Here is a 24,265-nt window from a genome sequence, read left to right on the forward strand (position 1 = left end):
ATGTGTGCAAAGACGCATGCTCCAAAATTTAAAATTATCTATCATCCAACACACAAAATCACCAAGCACATATATGTCGTATTTGTATCAGTTTTAACTTTTAAGTCGTTGTTTCTTTTCTTATCTTGTGTCTTCTTCGAGTTTATATGTTGTTAGAAGTTTTTTACCTGTCCATCAAGTCATTTGAATTTACATGTTATCAGGGCCGGTTCAAACCCATGAAAGGCCTTACTCTATTTTTTAAAAAATGCGCCATATTTCTTAAAAGTAAACAAAAAAAAAATCTAATGGAAAATTATGTCAAAAAACGTTTACGTCCTAGTCCATTGTCTACTCTGTTTATGCCATGAGTGATGAGCCGACCTTACTTTTGCGGGAAAAAGAGCGACTTGAGATGCAAACAAGCAAATTGAAGGTAAAAGATCATCCAAAATCACTCTTAGTATGATATATGATGAGAGAAATTTCACCGTTCGATGAAATTCCACTTTGGGTTTTTACCCGTTTAGATTATTTAGGTTAAAAACTAGGGATCATTGGAAGAAAAAAGACACTTTGACTATATGTTGGTGAAGGAGAAAGAAAAGTTGACACGAGAAAATCTAAAGAATTAAGAGGAATAAAGGTCAATGACAATCTAAACCCATATTTCAATTCTTTTTTTTTAATATACATATAAATAAAATAATTATGACTAATATATATTTTAAAACACTCATTATAATGAAAGATAAAAGAAAATTAACATTATTATTAGCTTAAAATTCTCAAAGTTTTTGAGATAAGGTTTTAAACTCACGAACATATATATAGTCAAAGTGTTTTTTTTCTTCCAATTCTTCTTATTTAAGTTTTTTGTTAAAACATGCATGAATCGGATTTAAATATGTGTTGTAAAACGACGACAACACTAATATATAGAGAAACCACAAACCACTAAGCTGAAAGTATTGGTTGAATAAATATTTAATTAGACCTTCACTGGTAAGTCAGATCAATATTCATAATTATATAATAACTCAATAACTGTCAATGGAAAGAATTAAAAGAAATTAATTAAGAATTGATAGAGTAATAGAATGTTTTCAGTTATTTTATTATATAAAATGATTCAAAGTTAGTAACTTATGTGATATGAATAAAAAAATAACAAAATAGTTGATGTATGTAACATGAATAGAAAAATAACAAGATAATTGATGTATGTAACATGAATAGAAGAATAATAAAATAGTTGAATAATGTTAGCAGAAAAAGTTGAAGTTTATATAGCGTAGAATAATTAGTGTCTATAGCGGATTCACTTTTCAAAAAGTGAAAACGTAAAATAAAAAAAAACATTACTAATGTAAAAACTACATAAATCATATTTTCAAGACGAGAAAACATGAATAAGTAGTATACACCTATGAATAGTAAAAATAAAAAATAGTGAAATCATGTAATCTGAACAAATGGTATACCATTCATCATCTTAGTCATTAATTTCAAAACTGTGGATTGATATGAAAGAAAAAAAAGGGTTAGAATATAAGTACGAATGTAATTTAGTTAGCTAGAACACCATGGTTTGCATGAGAATATTCATCATCATCTTCACATGGTAACTCATACCGACACAATGGGCAAGTATGGCCAACCTTAAGCCACTTCTCAATACACTTATTGTCAAACTCGTGACCACAAGGTAAAGTCCCGACTTCTTGCCCCTCTTTAAACTCCTCTAAACAAATTGTGCAATGGTTAGACATTGAGCTGGTCTTTCGTTTAGTCTTGCTTTCAGCAACTAAGCTGATCTTTCGTTTTTTTGTCTTGCTTTCAGCAACTAAGCTGATCTTTCGTTTTTTTGTCTTGCTTTCAGCAACTAAGCTGATCTTTCGTCGTTTTGTCTTGCTTTCAGAAACTAAGCTGATCTTTCGTCGTTTTGTCTTGCTTTCACCAACTAAGATGATCTTTCGTTTTGTCTTCCTGTCGGAAACTAAGATGGTCTTTGGTCTTCGCTTGTATATTCTCGTACTCAAGGACCCTAATCCTAACTTGCTTGCGGGTTTAAACCCGATATTCCTCTCATAATCATCTAATGAAGCTCGAATCACCTCTTCGAATGGAGAGTCATCGAGGTCTGATCCTTGATTTAAAGGAACTACGTTAAGGGTCAACCACATTGTCAAAGCGTAATGTGCACAAAATTCAACCGAGGAAGTTAAACTGATTGCAAGTTGAATGAGTTTTTGCAGTAGCGTGATAGCATCAAATTCATCGACTCTCAGTTCTTCTGTCAAGAAGTTGTAGAGTTCTTTTGTTTTAGGAGATGCCTCGTCTTCGATGAATTCTGTGGCAGGTAACGAACATGAGAATCTCGACTGGGTTACTGTCGGGTCCATGTCGACCAAACCGTTGAATGTTGTGTGGATTACCATCTCGCCAGTTTCTTGAAGTTCAGGATTGTGTTCCATTAGGTACGTAATCTCGGGAATAGCTTCCATGATGTGTATGTACGGTGCAAGAGAAAAACTTTTGAAAGTGAAAATTTTTGAACGTGAGAATCGGTAATATATATCTTGAGGCGGTGGGTTGATTCTATCTTTTTATAGAGATTCGGATTTCTAATTCTAATTAAGTACAGTTTCTCTTTCTTTTTACATATATTTTTTTTTCCTTATTGGCTCTTTCTCTCTTTCTCTCTCTTTTTTTCCTAAAAAGACTTCTTTTGTATATCTATTTCTACCAAAGTATTAAATTTTGTAGAGATATACACTAAAACTACTAATGTTTTGTTTAAGAAGGATTTATGAAGCTTTTTAGATATTTTCCATTAATTCCCATTAATTTAGGGAATATGTCTGGAGACACTAGCTTTCCAACAGCTATTTAAGAATGTTGTTAAGGAAACAATACCACATAGAGCATCTCCATTAGAGTTTTTGTTAATAGAATTTAAAATTAAGAAAAAAAAAATGAGAGCATATCCATTAGTCATACTACTAATGGGTTGATAACATAAAAATAATATTACTTTTTGCAAACGTGAACAGTGAAGATACTGAGGTTGATTTGGGCTTCCATTAGTGAACTCGAGATAACGGTTGTTAGGAATAAAAAATTAATTTTTTTTTGCAAATTAAAATTTTTTTTATGTAATTTAAACTTTCATATTAATAGAATCATTACAAAAAAAAATCATAAACATAAACATAAATACTATAGATATTTAAAATACATAACATATTTATTTAAATATCAAAAGTACCAAATTTGGTCCAGATATGTTCCACTAAATCGGCTTTCAATCGAAGATGCATTCTCGTATCCTGGACTTCATTTCAGATTTGAATTCGATCGCTGATCACATTGTTGAGATTTGTAGACATATTTGTAGAATACGTCATATCTACATGTGAAGTTCTAGTTCCTTCAACTTGATCAAATTGTGTTGTATCTACTAAACTGTGGGTACCTCGTTCGTCTTCCACAATCATATTGTGCAAAATGATTGACGCTCGCATAATCTTGCCAATTTTTTCTTTATCCCAGAAAAGAGCCGGGGTTTTTATAATCGCAAACCGAGCTTGCAGAACTCCAAAAGCACGTTCGATGTCTTTGCGAACTGACTCTTGACGTGTAGCAAATAACGTAGATTTAGGATCTTGAGGAAGTGGGATTGATTGGATGAAAGTTGCCTATTTTGGATAAATGCCATCCGTAAGGTAATACGCCAAACGATATTCATTTCCGTTAACCCAGTAGTGCACTTTTGGAGCTCGACCTTGTAATATGTCATCAAAAACAGGTGAACGATCAAGTACATTAATATCGTTTAAGGTACCTGGACGCCCAAAGAACGCGTGCCAGATCCAAAGATCGTAGGATGCTACTGCCTCTAAGACGATTGTCGGTTTTCCAGCACCACGCGTATATTGTCCTTTCCAAGCGGTTGGACAATTCTTCCACTCCCAATGCATACAATCGATACTTTCAATCATCCCGGGAAATCCCCGTGATTCTCCTTCATCGAGGAGGCGTTGGAGATCGGCTGGGGTGGGTCTTCTCAAGTATTCATCACCAAACAAATTAATTATTCCTTCAGTGAAGTTTTCCAAACATAACAACGCAGTACTTGCACCTAGACGAAGATATTCGTCAAATGCGTCAGCCGCACAACCGTATGCCATCATACGGATAGCTGCCGTACATTTTTGTAATCCGCAAAGACCAAATCTGCCAGCCGCATTTCTTCTTTGTTGAAGTATGGAACTTCAGTAGATAGGCGATGAACAATGCGCAAGAACAAGTCCTTGTTCATTCTAAAACGGCGACGGAAAAGATGATGATGGTATGTTGCATCTTCAGCGAAATAGTCATTCCACAGACGGTTGTGGCCTTGTTCGCGTTCCCTTTCAATGTATGCACGCTTCTTCTTCTGCCTTGCTCTTGTTTGACGGTCTAGAACTTCTTGGACAGCCTCGTCAAATTTTTGATCAAATATCCCATCAAACGCGTCTTCAAAATCATCATCATAATCATTGTTTGAGGAAGATGCCATAGTTTGGTGTTTGTGTTTGCTATATAGAGAAAAAAAATTTATGAGAGAACGCAGTTTAGAAAGAGATTTTCAGTTTGTGGTTTTGAGAATGTGGTGAAGAGTGTGAAGAAGTAAAGACTTTATATAAATGAGAAGTATTTGAGTCACGGGTTTTACAACTTGCAAAGTGCACAAAAATACAATTACTCTACATCCACAAAATAAAATCTCGTGAAATCTAAAGTGCTAAATTCCAAAATACTTTCATGACAACCACAAGTTGATAATATTCTGGTCACACAACGACGTAAACCACATAAAGTGACTCCACCTAACCATCATTGAGGACCTGAAAAAGCAAAAATTAAAGAAAACTCAATACACCCATACCAAATAGCATCATACAAACAAACGAAATGGCAAATAGCATCAAAGAGGACAAAATAATACAAATCACATTACTGAGTTAACCGAGTAGTACATGAGCAAACTTAAACAAACTGACTTAAACAACAACGACTCACCAACATCAACATAAAGCAATTTAAAATAACGTTACATATTAAGCAATTCATCAAGGAGCTTATTCTTAAATGTAAGCTCTTTCTCCGAAAGTGGCTCCGGCTTTGCTAGAAAGCTTTCAAGCAATCTCTGTTTGGAGATCCTGTCTTTCAATGCCATCTCTTCTTTCTTGATGTCCCACAAGGTTTGAAAATCTCCTACGGCCTTGCCTTCTTCCTTCCCAGCTGTTGGTCTCTTTGCTTTAGCCTTTGCGGCTTTAATACCCGGTGGTCTAACCTCACAAACATCATCGTTGTCGTTATCAAGTTGGGTACTTGGTGACTCACCGGGACCTTCCCCACACTTCCTTCTTTTGTTGTTGTCTTTAGTAGATGACGTATTGCACCACTTCTGATCATAACGCAGCTCCCTCCATGCATGCTCTAGGGTAAACTTCATCTCATAGTCGTTATAGAAGATGTCATGAGCAGCTTTCATGACATCGTTATCGTTTTGGCCACTGCTCTTCTCCTTCGTGGCGACTTGATAACTCCCAACAAACTTGCAGACATGGTCATTGATCCGCCCCCATCTCTGCTTGCAGGTGCTAACCTCTCTTCTGGGCTGACCAACTAGATCTGGACACGAGTTGAACAAATCGACGATCCGTTTCCAGAAGGCTGTATTTTTCTGGTCAGTACCAACCACTGGGTCCTTACTTGTATTCAACCAGGCACTGATCAAAACCAGGTCTTCCTTTGGCGTCCATTTCCTTCGCTCCGCCTGATTCCTGCCTCCTTGAGTTGGTTCCCCAAACACTTGTGAACTGAAATGTGGGAGGTCGGCTGCTCGAAGGTCGATAGTTGGTGCATTAACCTCATTAACTAGCTGGCTTGTTAAGAGGTTAACAAAACCTTCACCATTTTGATAGGGGTTAGGGATATCCATAAATGAGTGAGTTTCAGGTTGGGGTTTAGAAGTAGAAGTCGAAGTTGAAGTTTTGAAAGAAGATGGATACGATTTTGAAGTTTAAGTCTTTTTGAAGTTTTAAAATATAGAAGAAGTTTAAGTTTAAGTCTTTGAAGTTTTAAAATATAGAAGAAATTTAGGTTTTAGTAATAACTATGGCATTGATATGATATGATAGAAAGAAGAGGCTTAACACAAAGCATTTACTTTTTACAAACCAACCCTAAATTTTCGAGCATTAATATGAAAGACATTTACCTAATAAAGTCATCAAGCATTTATCACAATCCTAAGGGACTACTAAAGCAAACGAAGAAGAGAGAAAACTGACCTTAACATAATGATGAACCCGAAGCTTTACTTGGTTATTTCGATTGGTCCACCATTAACCTCACAAAAAAGCATTAAAACTAACTTAATACATCAACCAAACACAACAATCAATACATCAACCAACTCATTAAATAGAGTACTTCATATCATAATAGCTTCATAGCTCCATAACATACCAATACAAGTTTTGTTGTCCCAGTACCGTAAATAAAGACAATCTAACAAGATTGTCATAGTTAACTCCTCGTATGGAGAAAAATAAACCATAGTTAACCAGTCGAACATAGTTAAACCCAAGCTACACCTATTTAAACAAGTACGAGATTACTGCAATAACAAAAATAAAAAACAAGGTGACAAACCCTTCACATTGTTTAGCATTTTGTTCCTTAAGTCTACCCACTTCTGCTTGGAGGACTCTGACCGCTGCGTTTATCTCCCCAATGGTTGGATCAAACGGACTCCGACCCATCCTTGTCAGCATCTCCTTCTGCTCTCTTAGCGTCGAGTCCACAATGGAGAGCTGCTCGGTTACCGCCTCATCCCACCACTGCCAGCGGTGATGATGAATGCGGGACCCCTAATCAGAAACAAAACAACAGATTAGTACATAAAAAACACAATAGTACATAAAACAACACATTATGTCCATTACCTCTTCGAGCCAGTCTGGGCAAGTATAGTACTTGCGGCCTGGTAAGTTTGGTCCTGCACCGGTCATTGACTTCAATATCATTCGTCGCCCACAAAAGCATTTCTCTGCGATGCCAAACGTGGCATCCGCATATGCCCAGCTAAGGTCCTCTTCAGGTTCGGAAGAGGTGTCACTTGGGAGACTCGGCATTATCTGACATAAACAGATATCAATGTAGTCAGAGCATGTAATATAAACAACTAAACTAACCTTATCTAATTCAGACAGAACAGCCATATATACATTCATATCAAAACATATCTAAACCACAAAACTCAACAATGAATACTTAAACATCGATAATCAATATTCATTCATCACATAACTCATAAACATTTGCAACGATAAACCATTAATACAAAAGTTTCGAAATGAACAGATATCAAGTGACTACAGCTGATTCAAGATCAGGTAAAGTGATCAAAATTCGAGAACACAAACCGATATCAACCAACTTTATCCAAGTACAGGGATCAAACACATATTGCCATCATCGAACTTGTATCACTTCCAAGAACAACCGCACACACCACACTAAGCCAAATTTCAATGGATCCTAACTTGAAAACCGATTTCCCCAAATCGCAGAAACCCTAAAAGCAAACTACCACAAACCCATCAAATCGGATTTATTCATTTGTATCAATTGCTACAACACACAGATTTCAAACCTAAAACGCCATTTTCAATCGATCCGAACATGAAATTTTAAAAATCCCCAAATCTACAAAACCCTAATTTACTAATTTCGACCGAACAAACAAAAAATCGAAGAGATAGCGTTCAGGCTTACCTTGAGCAGTCTTGTCCTGTCGAATCCTAGCTGAAACTGACTTAATCGGGGCCGGAATCGAGAACCAGAGTGAAATCGCCGATGGCTGCGAGAGAAACCGCAGAAGAGAGAAAAAATGGGATTTGTCCGAAAAATGACAAGTCGTGAAAGAGAAGGGCAATTTTCGGAAAAAGCCCTATATTTTTTTAACCAATCCGCATCAGCCACCTGTCTTAACATACGAGATATTAAGTCTGCTAAATAGCAAACGGGTTGTTAACATTTGGGCTTTTTTTTTTTTAAATCATTTGCCTATGATACTGGGCCCAAAACGTGATGTCATACTCCAATGGACATGCTCTGAGAGAAGGTTGTTAAAGTTGTTATTTAAGAGCATCTCCAGCAGTAAACCCCTCTTTTGGGTTGTTAAAAATATTTTATGGATATTTTATTTTTTTGTAAAATTGGAGTTTTGACTAAAAAAATAAATAAATAAATAAAATAAAATATGGCCAATCACAAGCGATTACGTCGCCTAAGAGCACCTCCATTGGTAAGCACTCTTAAGAGGTGCTTAACCAATTTTAAATTAGTATTTTTGAAATATTGTTGTTTAAGCACTTCTCTTATGATGTTTTTTTTTTCAGGGTCCAATGGGAGATGCTTAAAAAAGAGTGCTTACGAAATTTTTTTTTTTTTAGTTTGAATTTGTATTTTTGAAATAATAATTATGTTATTGATTATATTATCCAGCATACATTATATTTGAAGAAACATATTAAACATAGAAATGTAAATCATAAAGCATAAAAAACATAGAAATGCTAATCATAAACCGTAATTTGGATTTGTGCCAAATTTGTTCCATAGATGCTCTACTAAATCTGCTTTCAATTGATCATGCTTTGTTTGATCACGAATTGAATTTCGAATTCCCATCAGATTTCCGATATTTGTAGGCCTATCTGTCACGTACGTTAAATCCACTTGTGAAGTCCTGGTTGCTTCTAGTTGTGTGAATGAGTCTACATCATACTGAGTGTATCCAGCTCGTTCGTCTTCTACTATCATGTTGTGAAGAATTACATAAACTCGCATAATCTTGCCTATTTTTTCTTTATCCCAAATAAGAGCAGGGTTTTTGACAATAGCAAAACGAGCTTGCAGAACTCCAAAAGCACTACGGGCTGCTTCTTGACGTTGAGCAAATAAGATTGCTTTCTCACTTTCAGGCATTTGAATAGATTGGATAAATGTAGCCCAGTCAGGATAAATTCCATCCGTGAGATAGTATGCCAAATTATATCGTCGTCCGTTGACAAAGTATTTCACTTTTGGAGCTTTACCTTGTAATATGTCATCAAAAACCGGTGAGCGATCAAGAACATTAATATCATTTAATGTACCTGGAGGTCCAAAAAATGCATGCCATATCCAAAGATCATATGAAGCTACAGTCTCTAAAACGATTGATGGTTTGCCAGATCCACGTGTGTATTGCCCTTTCCAAGCGGTTGGACAATTTTTCCACTCCCAGTGCATACAATCAATGCTTCCTATCATCCCGGGAAATCCGCGTTCATCTTCCTTATCAAGAAGTTTTTGAAGATCTTCTGGTGTGGGTCTTCTTAGGTATTCAGCTCCAAACAAATATATGATTCCTTCAACAAAATTTTCCAAGCAAGAAATCGCGGTGCTTTCACCAGGCCGGAGGTATTCATCAACCGCATCAGCCACACAACCATATGCCATCATACGAATGGCTGCCGTACATTTTTGTAGTGCACTTAGACCGGGTCTTCCGGTAGCATCTCTTCTTTGTTGAAAGAATGAAATTTGAGTAGAGAGGCTATCAACAATACGCATGAACAAATGTTTGTTCATTCTGAAACGACGACGGAATATATGGGCTGGATATGTTGCATCTTCTTGGAAGTAGTCGTTCCACAAGCGGATGTGGCCTTGTTCCCAATCTCTGTCAATGTATCTTCTTTTTTGTTGTTGTTGCATTTGGGCGATCACCATGATTCATGACAAGATTTTCAAACGCTTGATTGAAAAGGTTATCAAATCTTTCATCCAACATTTCCTCCAAATTATTATGGGAAGATCCAGCCATTTTGGATTAAAGTTTTTTTTAGAAAATTAAAAAGGTAATCGGAGAGAAGTGAAGGAAAGGAAAAAGAGTGATATGTTTGTAGAATGAGAGAAGTGATATGTAAATAAAGAAGGAAGTGGTTCATATAAGCAAAAATGAATGAGTTTCTGCCTTGCAAATTATGTGGTTTACAATAGAAAACATAAATTCCAAAATTCATGTCGGCACTAAATTACAAGTCCATAGAATACAATTTTTTTTTTAAAAAAGACATAACCGATGAAAAAAACAAACTATGTGGCTCCCATATAAATATGTGGCCCAACAATCTCCACCATTGATCAATAATGGCTATCGGCCAAAATATCGGTCTTCTCTCATCCACAACTTGTTTGAGTCATATCTGATTTTTGTGTCCTGCATCAAAACAAACAACAAAAAATTATATAGGAGAAACTTCATAGTGATTAACTTTTCTTAAACATGACTAACTTTCTGATCCATTAAAATAGTAACAAAGAGGACCATGTTTTCCCATACATAGCATTGAACTACAAAGAAACACTTAAATAAAGACTCAAACAAAGACTACAAACAAATACTTAACCGACGACTCAAACACTTAACCGAAGACTCATACAAAGACTTAAACATAAACTTAAACAAAGACTCAAACACTTAGCCATCTTAAACAATTCTTTGATGAGCTTATTCTTTAATTCTACTTCTAACTCGCTAAGTGGTTCTTGTTTTCCAAGCAGATTCTCCAACATCTTATATTTGCTTGTTTTCTGTTTCAGTTCTTCATCTTATTTCCTAATCACCAACAAGTTTTGGAACTCCAAGACATCAACTTCGTTTTCCCTTTCTTATTGGAAGCCTATGATCTATTTTTCTTGGCTTTTGCCTTTGCTGCCTTCACACCTTCTGGCCGCCGCAACCCTTCACATCCAACATGAACATGTGAGCTTGGAGAATCTTCATCTGTCCTTCTTCTTTTAGGCTGTCCACTACCATTAGAAAGGCACCATTTTGGATCATTTCTAAGCTCTCTCCAACAATTTTCCAAGGTGAACTTGGCTTTGTGATCATTCAAATACAGCTGATTTGCAAGCTTCAACACATCATCTTCATTTTGTCCACTTGTTTTCTGAGAGGTTGCAGAAGCATAGCAACCTACAAATTTGCAGACTTGCTCATTTATCTTGGCCCACCTGTTCTTGCAATGCTGCGGCACCCTCTTCTCCATTCCAGCAAGTTTGCGACTTGATGCATAGTAAGTTGCAATCCTACTCCAAAAAGCTTATGCTTTTTGCTCATTCCCCACTATGGGATCCTTAGATGTGTTAAGCCAAGAACTTATAAGGACAAGATATTCTAAAGGACTCCATTTTCTCCTTGACTTTCTAGGTTCTTTGACTGTGCTTTCATCTTCACTTGGAGCTTCGGTCCATTGACTCTCAAACAGAAAAGCTTCTGACTCACCGAGTTGAATGGTTGGTTCAACATTCGCTGGTGTTACAGGTTGCATTTGTGGATTTTGTTGACTATTTAAGAGATCAAGGAAGCCAGACTCACTATATGGATTCATAGGATCCATATTGTTCTTCGCTGGCTGTTAAAATTATAAGGAATTATAAGAAAAAAGATAAAGAATAAGAGAGAAGGAATAAGGAAAAAGAAGGATTAAAGATAGAGAATAAGAGAGAATGAAAGAGAATGAAAACTTGTGTGCATACTGAGAGCTGCGGTTATGAGAGAAGAGGGTTAATGCACCTCTCTCTTGTAATGGAGGCTTTAAAACAAAGGAGAAGATAGAAGAGAAGAAGGTTTAGTTCAGTTAGTTTAATTGGGTTTAGTTGAATTAGTTTTAAAAAGAAGGAAAGATAAGAAGGAAGAGGTTAGGTTGAGTTAATGAAGACAATGGAGAAGTAAAGGAGAAGATAGAAGAGAAGAAGGTTTAGTTCAGTTAGTTTAGTTGGGTTTAGTTGAGTTAAAGCACCGATATAAGAGAAGAGGGTTAATGCACCTCTCAGTCGGAGAATTAAAGCACCAATTGTGAAATAAGAGTTAATGCACTCCTCTCTTTTAATGGAGGCTTTAAAACAAAGGAGAAGATAGAAGAGAAGAAGGTTAGCAGTCAGTGTCATACTAATGCTTTCACCTAACCTCTACATTGATCACTACCAAGCATTGATCACAAATTCTAATTCAAACCTAACACAAAACTCAACCATTCTCTAAAACAAACCATGGCTCGCCTTGTACAGAGCAAACCCATCACTTGCAAACAATTTAACAAACTATCTAACCATACAACCAGCAAACAAGCAAACCATCAAACCATACAAACCATCAGTTGCAAACAATAAGAGTTAACAAACTAACTAGCAAACAAGCAAACCATCAAACCATACAAACGATCAAACAAAGAGTCCACAAAAAAAAAAACTATAAACCATCTTTGTCAATCGAACTATACACTCAAAGCAGATGAAGAACATTACCTCAGAGATCAAGGAAGCAGAATCAAATCATTGGAAGAACAATTTCCTGGTGATTCCGCCTGAGCCTGAGAAGAAACGATGCCATTCATCAGTCTTAAATCAATCCGAATAATCCGGATAAATCACACACAATCAATTTCGTTTGTGATATATTTCTCTGTTTAAACCCAATTCATCTAACAAATTCAGAAGAATCGATTCTAATCAATTCATCTAACCCAATACCTGTTTTGTCTTCCACCATCTCTTTTTAGCCCAGAAAATCTCAGAACAATCTCCCATCGAAGCAATGAAGATTTTCGTGTAAACATGCATGAAGAAGTTCTTGGGTAATCTCAGAATCAAAAGAATCGAAGGAGAACAAAAACAGTTTGGGAAATTTTGTTCCCGTGAAGAAGAGAGAGAGAGAGGATAAAAACGTGAAAAAAAAGAAAAAAAAATTAAAAAAGCTGACCAATGAAAATCGACTACATAGTCGATGCTTAAGGTTGCTTAAAATACTAATATAAGCATCGATGCTAAGCTAATTCACCCATTAATGATTTATTTTTAATCTATTTATACCTTAAGCATCTTCTAAGCACTCTCCATTGGAGGTGCTCTAACAACTCCACACTTGGGTATGTTAGCTAACAATCGGTTGTTAACTTTTGAGCCATTTTTTATTTATTTTTTAATCTAAATTCATACGTTTTTGTGCCATAAATTTTTAATGAAGGTGCTCTAAAAACCTCATGTAAGAGAGTTTGTACAGCTGTCTAATTTTTATTGGTTTATCTTTTTGATAAATCAAAATTAAATCAAATAATTAAATTATATTAAAATAATAATATTTTAATTTTAAGAACCTCTTTTTGGGGTTCAGACTGATGGAAATGGTCTAAGGATTAAAAAAATTCTAGAATATTCTTAAAAAAAAAGATCTTTATAAATATCATTCTTTACATCTGTGTTTATCTTATTTTGGGAACATTAGCTTTATTTTTGTATATATAGACTTATCTTATTTTAAGAAATTTTTTATTTATTGCAGTACCAATAAATTATTGCTGTATTCGACTATTCGGTCCCTCAATGTTGCCCATGGGAAAATTAGCCTTTGAACTGTTCATGGTTCACAGGGAAAAAAAAAAAGAGAAAAACTTAGCTATTATTTGTGATTTGGTGATTTGTAGACAAGCAAGTTCAGATCATAACGTATAAGTTTATAACCGTGGTTTTGATTGTTTGACACAAATGCGCGTAGCTGACTGTCTTGCATGACAAGAAATCGGTAGAGAGGAGATAAATTGAACTTTTATGAAACGTGGATTCTTCATCACAGCCTCTATGAAACCATGGAATAAGAAAGTATAGATCTACAAGATACTAAGATCGAAGATACAAATATAAAACTACTAGTATGATTCTTGATTACAAAAGTACTTAGTGAAATCAACACAAAAACTCTCGTTAAAAAGAAAAAAAAAACTTGCAACAAAATCAACACGAAATCTTCTAGTTGTTTGAATATATTTTCTAAAAAAAATTTGGAGAATTTTTTGTTGAATATATTTTCTAAAAGTGCATGTCATCCTTGCGCAGAAACTATGCTAATCTTCTCTGTATAGTTCCAAATTTATCAAGATACCTTGAAGTGATGAACAATAATTGTTCCTAGGACGTAAATATAGTGTTAGATTTGTGTTGATACAATCGATGTGGGATACTAACGTTAGGATCTTTACAAAACATAGAGTAAGAACAAAGAAAACAAGCCCTTTGTTGCTAAGTGGGCACTAAACGTACACATGTGTACATAACATTTGTCTCTATTCCTATGTTTTTTTTTGTCTTGGCGAAGGATGAAAAGACACAAGAGTTCATATAGACCAAGATAGAGAAATCCAATTGATAAATTGAAACACTCCACGATATTTGTAGTTATATTCATTAGTAACTTTTACTGTTTTCACCTTCGGTTCATCTTACTTGTAGGTCGTCTGGTTTTAAGAGCACTTGGTTAGGCCTTCTACCAATAAGGTTAACTTGCTATAGGCTCTTATACATGTTTTACAAATTTGAAGTTTCAGAAAAAAATGCCACAATTCTCTATTTTTAAAAATATTGGACTACAAATTTGTAGGGTTTTACCGCAGAGATAACCCTTGCAGAAATTCTCAAAGGCTCAAGACAAGCTTTGGCCTAAGAGGACTTAGATTAAGGACTTAGATTGGCTTAACAAAAGTGTTTATGGTTGTAAGGACTCTTAAGGTTTTCACTTGAAGAGAAGTTTGTAACGAGAGACAAATGTTCAACCTCCGAACTCTAATAATGTATAACCTAATTTATACCATATATAATTATAGAGAGTAACCCGATAACTTGACTACTCGTAATAGTACTATGTTTCTATAAAACTTATATTCGCAGATTTCACTAGAAGTTACCCAAAAGGTAGAGATGTATGTTTTTGTTTGCCCTAGCTTTTCTTTTATCACAATATCACTTCAGTCTTGGTCGGCTCATTTAATTTGCTCTGTTCTGAGTTTTGTATGTTATTAATTTTCAACTCATCCGGGCTTGAAGACATTTCCATTAGCACCAAAACCAAGGAGTCATGCCATCAGATGATGACCATGCTTTCCGTTGAGCCGAATTAACCCTCACAAGATAATCCAACGGTGCGGGACAAAAGACAAGTCCATATATGTCGATATACATCATCAGATAATCCTACTTAATATGGTCAGTTGTGAGAGGAACATACTATCAGGAAAAAATGTGTTATGGAAAGTTTAAATTTGTTGAAATTTATTATAAAGTTTCATACTGAAAGATTGATGGAGGGTTTTTATTTTTACAAACCCTTTCCAAAAATAGGCGTATGCCGCTTACGAGCAGAGAGAACACGGTATTCTTTAGTAAAAGGCGAAAGAATAGTCCGCTATGTTATCGCTGCACGGCTCCGTGAGTTTCCTAGACAAGCTCTGATTCTTATTTATAGTCCATTTGATTCAGTGTCTCTGACTAATGTAACCGATGTGGGATAATCAGTAAGAAAAGTATTTGATAAACCGGAAGGTTCCATCCAGTCTAAACCGAAAGGTTCTTTAGTTAACCGCTGGTATTTATTTCGATTTCTATTCTGTATTCAGGTTTGAATCGAATCAAATGCTCTCGGGAACGAAGACTGATTTGAATCGTTTGATCCGAACTTATCAATTTCAACGTGGTAAATTTTCTTTGTAAAGACACATTTATGTTTTGTTTCAAAGGTTGACATAACGGACGATTCTTAAAATGTAACTTATACTGTATATGTTCAACTTGGGTTGCACTACAAAAGTGTTTAATCCTTTTGATACTATAAGCAGCCCACCAATCAAACAATTCACTATCTCACTCTCTTTATCAAAATAAAAAATAATGAAACAACAAGTGGAATGGGATTCCAAACGCTTCTCTCCACGATTCTAGTCGTGACTATATTAGGAGATAAGATCAAATCTGTATAGTTATTCTGTTATACCTGTATCTTAGGAATATCCTTTGTATATGCTTTAGATTATCTTCTAAAATATCTCCTAGAATAACGCGTTCTCCGATACCTGTCTGATACAAGAAATCAAGGTATCTTCTTCAGCAGTACCAACACTCCTATTCTCCATGCTTTTTCTGATGCCGACTAGGCTGGAAATTGTGATGATTATACTTCCACAGGCGCTCACATAGTTTACCTTGGTTCACATCCAATTGCTTGGCAATCTAAGAAGCAAAAGACTGTTGCTCGATCTTCTACTGAAGCCGAGTATAGCTAGGACAGTTGCAGATGCTGCGGTGGAGCTTCAGTGGGTTCATTCCTTGATGTCTGAGCTTGGCATTTCAACAACCTCTCAGCCTGTTATCTACTGTGATAATGTGGGAGCTACCTATCTTGCTGCTAATCCTGTGTTTCACTCGCGGATGAAGCATGTGGCTCTCGATTACCACTTCATTCGTCAACTTGTTCAGGCAGGCTTTCTCTGAGTCACTCATGTTTCGTCAGCCGATCAATTGGTCGATGCTTTTTACGAATTTTTTGTCTAGACCGGGACTTCAACTTCTTAATGACAAGATTGGTCTCTCTATCGGTCGATCAACTTGCAGGGGGCGTATTAGGAGATAAGATCAAATCTGTATAGTTATTCTGTTATACATGTATCTTAGGAATATCCTTTGTATATCCTCTATATATGCTTTAGATTATCTCCTAGAATATCTCGTTACTCTCTGTATATATATGAATTGTAAACATCTTCTTCATCAATAAGAAACAATATCATATAGACTATGCGTGTGCCCTGTTGTGTGCCACTACCCTATTGACGTCGATGCTAGCCGAGGTACTGGCCACACCTCAAGTCCCTTCCATTCTTGGTTCTCCGGTCGATCTCACAAAAATATTAGTCGTCGCTTTGTAACGGTGAAGATTGCGTAAAGGTAGTATACAAGTCGATTTTACAGAAGCGGTAAGTGTTGGTGCAAATGATGGGTGGACCGAGGAAAGAATATCTCTGTTAACACAAATTGTTATTGTTAACTCTTACAAGATGATCGAATGGTACATGACCAAAAAGTCCATGTGTTTCGAAAAATGCATCCATCAATGGTAACTGTGAAAAAAAATCACACTTAGAATAGCTTCGTTTATTATTAATTTTAAACTCAAAGATTGATGGAGGGTTTTCATTTATAAAAACCCTTTCCAAAAATAAGCGTTTGCCGCTAAAGAGCAGAGAAAACACGGTATTCTTTAGTAAAAGGCGAAAGAATAGTTCGCTCTGTTTTCACTGCACGGCTCCGTGATTTGGAAACGTCGAGCTCTGCATTAAAGTCCATTTGGTGGTGAACTCTTTACTGCTAAACAGAAACAAAATGACATAAAATTTTAACTAAGATAATTGTAGGGCTTTACCCCGGAGGGAACCCTTCCAGAAATTCTCGAAGGCCCAAGACAAACTTAGGCCTAGGAGGGGGTTTGGAAATAGTTTTCAACCAGCAATAGACGCGCCTCGGTTAGTACCTCATTAGCTGCGTCATTGCCCCAAGCGCAAAGATGAGTTTTGAAAGTCGTAAGGCTCTTCCTTTTATATTTAAATGAGGACCTACCAATCTGACTTCTGCTTCCGATGTGGGATAAGTGTAAGGGCTTAACAAAATGCATTCAACTAAATCTCATTTATGCCTAAGCCCAATTAATAGATTTCAGTTTCGTAAATAAACTGTTTCCTTTTTTGATTAGTAGGAAGGAGTTTTGAAATCAGACGTCCTATCTTTCCACTTTGATCGCAATGCCACGTCAGCAACACTCCCCGAGTTATATCGATCGTCTCTCTGTCTTTCACTCTCTCTGATCAATGTGAAGAAGCCATGGGCCGGGTCCACCGGGAGAGCAGAAGCTTGCAGAGTTTTAGAGCATCAATTTGGGAACCTAACTTTAGTCATATTCATTTTTTTGGAACTTTGTAGACCCACGAATGTGAATAAAGAAGACAATAGATGATCATGCTTAATAATCAATCGTTAACGTAGAACTTATTATTAAATGTAAATTTCTTGTAACTTAAAATTTAGAATGATATAACTTTAAACTCAAGAATTGATGGGACTTTCGTGTATAAAACCTATAAAATAGGCGTACCGACCGAATTGCCGATTTAATTAAGAACAGAAAGGACTCACATATAACCTAATTTATACCATATATATAGAGAGTAATCCGATAACCTTTTTTTTTGGTTCAAAAGTAATCCGATAACCTTAACGACAATCTTTAGTATAAGCATATGTTTTTTGAACGCCAGTGGACTGTGGACATAGCTTCATCACCAAGCAACCAAAAAAAATTGAAAGAAGAAGCTATCCGATCCGTTTCATGAAATTGATAGTGTACGTCAACAACTTTCGCAAATTAATTGTGTGAAAATCAGATTGCTATTCACTTTTGTCTTCCTTGAAATATAATGAATTACAAAGTGGTGCTTCTTCTAGTAATCTTGAAACAACGATTTTTTTTTCTTTAAAAAAAAAATATTTAAACAACGACATCTTCAAATCAGTTGTAATGTTTTCAATGTGGGACGAGTTAGTTTTACGAAAATGCATATCGACATTCTTATACCTATATCTAATATATCTCTATCGTTCTTCCCAGAATGAACTCATAATAGTACTCTATTTGTACAAAACTAATATTAACTGACTTTAGAATAAATCTTTACCCAAAGGGTAGAGAAATATGTACGTATTCTTTTGTTTGCCTTGAATCCTGCTTGATCGCTTCTCTTTTACTTTATCCCTTCAGTTTTCTTTGGTCGTCTCATTTCCGCTGTTCTGTCTTTCTGGCTATTAATCTTTAATATCTTCTGCAAAAAATCTACCATCCTTACCCATCCGTGGTTCAAGATATATGTTTTCATCAACACTAACAAAGAATATCATTCTCTATACAAAGCTAAATGATGATGGTTTGGAACTTCTACAATGCTCAGTATAAGCTTTTAATTAAACACATTTACTAGATGATCGAATGGGGCAGAGCCAAGACAAAAGTCCGTCCATAATTGTGAGATATACCTTAAGATTATCCTGCTTAATAATCAATGGTAAATTGTGAGAAATTGCATACTACTAAGAAAATGAACTTATAATTTGGAAACTTCAAGTTCTATAAAAAAATATTAAACTAAAGGTTTGATGGAGGGTTTTTTATAAACCCTTTCCAAAAATAGGCGTATGCCACTAAAGAGCAGAGAAAACACGGTATTCTTTAGTAAAAGGCGAAAGAATAGTTCGCTTTGTTTTCACTGCACGGCTCCGTGAGTTTACTTAGATAACTCTGCATCTTTTTTATAGTCTATTTGATTCAGTGTTCTCTGACTAATGTAACCGATGTGGGACAAACAATCTGTAAGATAAAAATTATTCATGGTCCATAGTCCATACCATGTTTATTTGTAAGCCCATCCCAAATTTATCATTCTTCCATATTTGATCTGCCCACGTTGTAAGCCGTTCGCAACTAGCAATGTAGTGAATGATGATGACGTATTGTATAAACCGGAGATTCCATCTAGTGTAAACCGAATGGTTCTCTGGTTTGGGACTCGGTGCGAAATTCGATTCCTTTGGGAAAGATAAAAAAGAACTTTCTTGTTTCAGGAATTGGTGTCTTACAATATATATATAAACGTTTTTCGTTGAATGGACCCTCAAATCAGACTCATTCTTTGTTGACTTTGTAGCAGCATTAATGATGGGTCTCAGTTTTGTCTGAGTTTATCAAACCAACTTTGCTCTCTTGTTTTGTAAATTTTTTCGTCTACCTCTTTAAATGGCCAAAACTCAATCTTGTTCAGTTACTTTATCCTCAGTCTCCCTTTTTATTGTTGATTCGCTTAGCTTCAAATTTACTAGCTTTCGAATTTGACTAATTAAAAAAACCAAGAATGGGATTCTACAACTGTCGGATCTCATGTGGGAATCAATAGTAACTCGCTTGTTCGTTTCACTTCTCCTCTTGGAATGAAAGCTCACACGGCCAAGATATTGGTCACGCACAGATCTCTTATGACTCTGTTACCAAGAACAGCGTTTCTTGGGCTTGTGAACTAACCCTCTGATCCTCAGGAGAGTTTTATGATTTCTTACATCATTGATCTTGGAAAGCAGGGGAAAAAGAGAGTTTGTAACCGAAGTCAATATCATCAGCAAATTGAGATATTGAAATTTGGTGCAACTCATTGGTTGGTGTAATGAAAAAGACTAATATTTGCTGATATATGAGTTCATGCCAAATGGTAGCCTTGACACACATCTCTTAAGGAAAAAGACACCATCTCTCTTGGGATACGTATATGATAGCTTTCAGTCTATAGCCTCTGCACTGATGTATCTTCACGAGGAGGGTAAAGGGACATCAAGGCAAAGCAATATCATGTGATCTGGTTTTGTTTGATAACTAAACCGCTGGTCTTAAGCCAGAACTTGTGGCCCACTAACTCTGGGTTTTTTTTCTCTGTAATGAAAAGATTTGTTCACAGCGACTCATATCTATCGATAAGGCAGTCAACAGATATTTATTTGAATTCAATGGAGAAAAGGCTACAACATTAAGTTACTTTATTTGTAAAGTGTAACATTTCTATATTTTAGTTCAAAGAGGTTGTTTTTAACATACGATTCTCAAAGTTGTAACTCTCGGAACACATTTTAACGTTTTGATTTTCATCTTACATATAAATTGTTTGTTTTCTTTTGTTACCTAAAACCATCCCAAATAAGCAATTGAATTGACTCTCCTCTATAGAAAAAGAGAGGAAGAAACTAGGGACCATGGAAGGTAGGATCCAAGCTCTTCTCTCCACAATTCTAGTTATGACTTTGTGTGCCACTACTTTTGTGAAACCGGGACTAGCTCAACTTCCTACCATTCCTGGCTCCCCAATCGATCTCACAAAATGTTTTTCAACGCTCTTCAACGTTGAAGGTTGTGTGATGGAAATCTACAAGTTTGTTCTGACGGGTAAGTTTGAGAATATCAGAGCTATGTGCTGCAAAGCGTTTATGGAAGTGGATGCAAAGTGTTGGCCACAAATGTTTCCACTGAATCCATTATTCCCTCCTATTCTTAAGGATGGCTGCTCTCGCATCAACTAATATTCTATTAATTATATTGTATTCATTCAAGAGTTTGCTCTATACCAATAAGTCATAGAATACTTTTTTCACATGTATGTTATTGTCGTTTCTATCTTATATGATTTTTTTTTAAGTTTAGCGATAAAAAATAACAAAGATGATTTCTGCACAACACTAGATTAACAGAAATCTGCTGAAAGAAAGTTTCGAGAATTTGTAAACACCAAACAGAAATTATATGTGTTTGGAAAAATTTCAAAAAATAAGAAAACCTGTCAGACCGCCGTGCGACCACCCCGGCTAGGGTAAGACCAAACCGAGTAACAATCTTCTACAGCACCGGATGCAACCAAGGATGAACCACGCTCTTTCATTTAAACTAAAAAAAATAAATACGTTTTCACATTATTAATGCGAGCTGTAATATAATATCATAAATTAAAAACAAAAGATTGTTAGCTGAGTTTTCCTTAGTCCACTGGTCTCCATGAATCCCAGAGTTGTAAGCCTTTCTCATAGCGTTTATCCTTGTGGATACTTACAAGCATCAAAAGATAAAATTTGCTAAACGCATGTATGGGTTTTGATTTAGCGATACATGGGGAAAGGCCCACTTCTATTTAAAGCCCATCAATCTCTTGTTTGGTTTCGTCCCTCTTTGAATGCAAGCTCATACACAGCCAAGTTATTATTGGTCTCATGCACAGATCTTCTTCAATCCATTCTACATGCTATTTGTCTGATTCCAACATCAGAGCCATCAAAATTTGAATTGAAATTCGGTAAAGTAAATCTTCAAGATTAACTACCTGCAACAAAGATGAAACACAAATTGTTAGATGTGAAAAAAAGTCCACACACTTTGCTACGGATGAATCAACTTAATATATAATTTTTACACTTTGGTGATATCTGGAAACTCATATCAGATGAATAGTGAAAATAATGAAATAGTAAAAACTTCACTTTTATAGAGTTTCGGCTGAATAATCACGATACACAAAAAAATCTAATTTTGTAGATCAATAACTTTATTTATTTCTAGTTATATTTTGAAATATAGCAGAATTACTTTGAAAATCGTATAAATTAAATTTGATAAATGCTATAAATGATAAGAAAGCAACAACATCACATTTTCTAAACATAAAAATATAAATAATACCATTAGTCACCTTTCATTTTGTACTCTATATTGTGAAGTACATTAGCAAAAGAGAAAAGGGGGTAAATTGTGTGTGTAATATTTTACCATTTCCTTTTGGTCTGAAGAAGACACAGAAGGTGGAACTTGGAAGTGGTCTTTGTATGTACTTTTGTAGAGACATATGCACGCTCTACTCTTAACCACCGCAAAGACGCACGTGACAGTGACTCTCCCCCATTTTTGCCTATCTCATCCTCTAACTTCTATTTTTTTTTTTGATCAAATCTTCTATTTTTATTTAGTTCCAAATTTTGTATATATATTTACGTGCGTGCAAACATACTCGTACATCACGTAACGTGTAACGGCACATAGGAACTGTAAGAAATGGTAGGTTGTATAAAATCAAGTAAAAAAGCATTAACTAGAGTTTAGAGGTCGAGATCTAGAGATGATCAATAATGTACATTTGAAAGAAAAAAAAAACCAACTAAAGAACTGTTTTTTCTTTGTTAAGAAACTAACAGATTTGTTGCTTTATATTTAAAAATTGTTGCAAAAAGCTAAAAGAACTTACATCACGCACATACATCTAAGAAAGCTGCGTTGTTGCCTTGTTAGTAATAAACACAAAGCATCTCATAAGAGGATGTCTCTTCTTGCTGTTTACGTATAAATTTTTACACGTCAACCCATTTGTTCCAACTTCCAATATTTGAATCTTTTAATTAGTTTACTATTTTTCTCACTTTTACAAAAGTAACTATATTGGTCATCAGAACGGCTGGATAGCTGGTCCATTCCGACTAATTCAGGGGGAAAATAAAGTTTACTATATATATATATTCTAATTATCTTTAAATATTCTTACACTATAAATATAAATTTTCTTAAAAACTTTCAAAATATTGTTTATAAATTATTAATAGATAGAAAAAAAATATCCTTTACCCAAAAAAAATTTGACTTGGTGTAGTTTCTACCGTTGATTATGGATCCAATAAGTTACATCTCTAGTTAACTATTGCTTCTTTCTTGCTTTTTCCTTCTTTGTTACATTCAAGTTAAAAACAATTCAAAGTCCGTAACCTAGAAAAAAAGCATGATTATTAATTTTAAAGCAATTATTGAAATCAAAAGTGATATTTACGATCATTGCGGCTTTATAAATCACTAATAATAGGTGTTCGACGATTAGATGCAATGGATTAGTTCAAAATGCGTCATTTCTCCACTGATTTAATATTCAGGTCTAAAATTTTCTTTTTTACTATTGAGGACGTCTCTGACCGTCTGAGAATTTAGACTTGCTTTTCTTAATGCTAAAACTAAACGAATAAACAAATCGGATATATATACTTTACTATTCATAAAGACATAATAAGATACGATATAGGACCCACCATAGATACGGTCGTGGGAGGAGTTAGATCGAGGCCTTGGCCGGTCAATGCGGAGCCTAGTTGAATATTGCTCACATATCTGTTGTTTTTTTTTAGTTTCCTCCTCATTCGACGCGCTCTAACTTCTATACGCGCCAAGTGTTTGCCTCATTGCCTGTCTCATTTTTTTTTTTTTTGTCCTCCATTGCCTGTCTCATTTAGGTAAATAAAACTTGTTTTCGTTTCTTTTTCATTGCCTTTTTTTTTTGTTTTTTTGGCTAAATATGTATTTTTCATTCCGTTCTCCCTAATATATCATGTCCTTAGTAGTAATGATGTTATTGGAATATATAAACAAATTATTCAACATAGCACCAGATTCATATAATAGAAAATTAGAAACAGTCTTGGAAGATATTATGATGTTAGATGTATATAATTTGGTCATTTGGGATTGTATACCAATGATATATGTTGTTTTTGTCAATCACACAATTAAATTTCAGTATTTTTTTTATAGATAACCAAATCCTAAAAGATGGAAAAAAATACTAGAAAAAATTTACAAACTTAAACCAATCCAAAAGATTTAGCTACTAGCTTACAATTCAACTGATGTGTGAAATAAAAACTAGACAAATTATCAAACATGTCATGCATTGAATTGAATTAGTTTAAT

General features: G+C 35.2%; 4 protein-coding genes, 4 non-coding genes and 2 pseudogenes across 8 annotated transcripts; 1 reads left to right on the top strand and 9 right to left on the bottom strand.

Annotated features, from left to right (window-relative positions):
* Positions 1–1,547: 1,547 nt before the first annotated feature.
* Positions 1,548–2,486, bottom strand: LOC18016978 (E3 ubiquitin-protein ligase RING1-like). Its single transcript, XM_024155441.1, has 2 exons — positions 1,944–2,486; positions 1,548–1,772 (listed from the first exon to the last, which is right to left on the bottom strand). The coding sequence occupies exons 1-2, from the start codon at positions 2,484–2,486 to the stop codon at positions 1,548–1,550; spliced, it is 768 nt and encodes a 255-aa protein (XP_024011209.1).
* Positions 2,487–3,233: 747 nt separating this feature from the next.
* On the bottom strand, positions 3,234–4,543 carry LOC112086488 (annotated as a pseudogene).
* Positions 4,544–8,619: 4,076 nt separating this feature from the next.
* LOC112086489 lies at positions 8,620–9,816 on the bottom strand. The gene has a single exon (XM_024155442.1). The coding sequence runs from the start codon at positions 9,814–9,816 to the stop codon at positions 8,620–8,622; it is 1,197 nt and encodes a 398-aa protein (XP_024011210.1).
* Positions 9,817–10,769: 953 nt separating this feature from the next.
* Positions 10,770–11,489, bottom strand: LOC112086490 (glutathione S-transferase T3-like). The gene is made up of 2 exons (XM_024155443.1): positions 11,293–11,489; positions 10,770–11,178 (listed from the first exon to the last, which is right to left on the bottom strand). Exons 1-2 carry the CDS (start codon positions 11,487–11,489, stop codon positions 10,770–10,772), a joined length of 606 nt encoding a protein of 201 aa, XP_024011211.1.
* Positions 11,490–13,919: 2,430 nt separating this feature from the next.
* Positions 13,920–14,038, bottom strand: LOC112087007 (annotated as a pseudogene).
* Positions 14,039–15,224: 1,186 nt separating this feature from the next.
* On the bottom strand, positions 15,225–15,344 carry LOC112087000. Its single transcript, XR_002899849.1, has one exon. It is a non-coding gene; the product is annotated as a U5 spliceosomal RNA (small nuclear RNA).
* Positions 15,345–17,098: 1,754 nt separating this feature from the next.
* Positions 17,099–17,217, bottom strand: LOC112086944. The gene has a single exon (XR_002899798.1). It is a non-coding gene; the product is annotated as a U5 spliceosomal RNA (small nuclear RNA).
* A 107-nt stretch (positions 17,218–17,324) lies between these two features.
* LOC112086900 lies at positions 17,325–17,475 on the bottom strand. The gene has a single exon (XR_002899754.1). It is a non-coding gene; the product is annotated as a U4 spliceosomal RNA (small nuclear RNA).
* A 1,641-nt stretch (positions 17,476–19,116) lies between these two features.
* On the bottom strand, positions 19,117–19,233 carry LOC112086922. The gene has a single exon (XR_002899776.1). It is a non-coding gene; the product is annotated as a U5 spliceosomal RNA (small nuclear RNA).
* A 1,518-nt stretch (positions 19,234–20,751) lies between these two features.
* Positions 20,752–21,075, top strand: LOC18016979. Its single transcript, XM_006401584.1, has one exon. The coding sequence runs from the start codon at positions 20,752–20,754 to the stop codon at positions 21,073–21,075; it is 324 nt and encodes a 107-aa protein (XP_006401647.1).
* Positions 21,076–24,265: the final 3,190 nt, after the last annotated feature.

Source organism: Eutrema salsugineum, unplaced genomic scaffold (assembly GCF_000478725.1).
Source record: "Eutrema salsugineum unplaced genomic scaffold, Eutsalg1_0 scaffold_2, whole genome shotgun sequence".
NCBI lineage: Eukaryota > Viridiplantae > Streptophyta > Magnoliopsida > Brassicales > Brassicaceae > Eutrema > Eutrema salsugineum.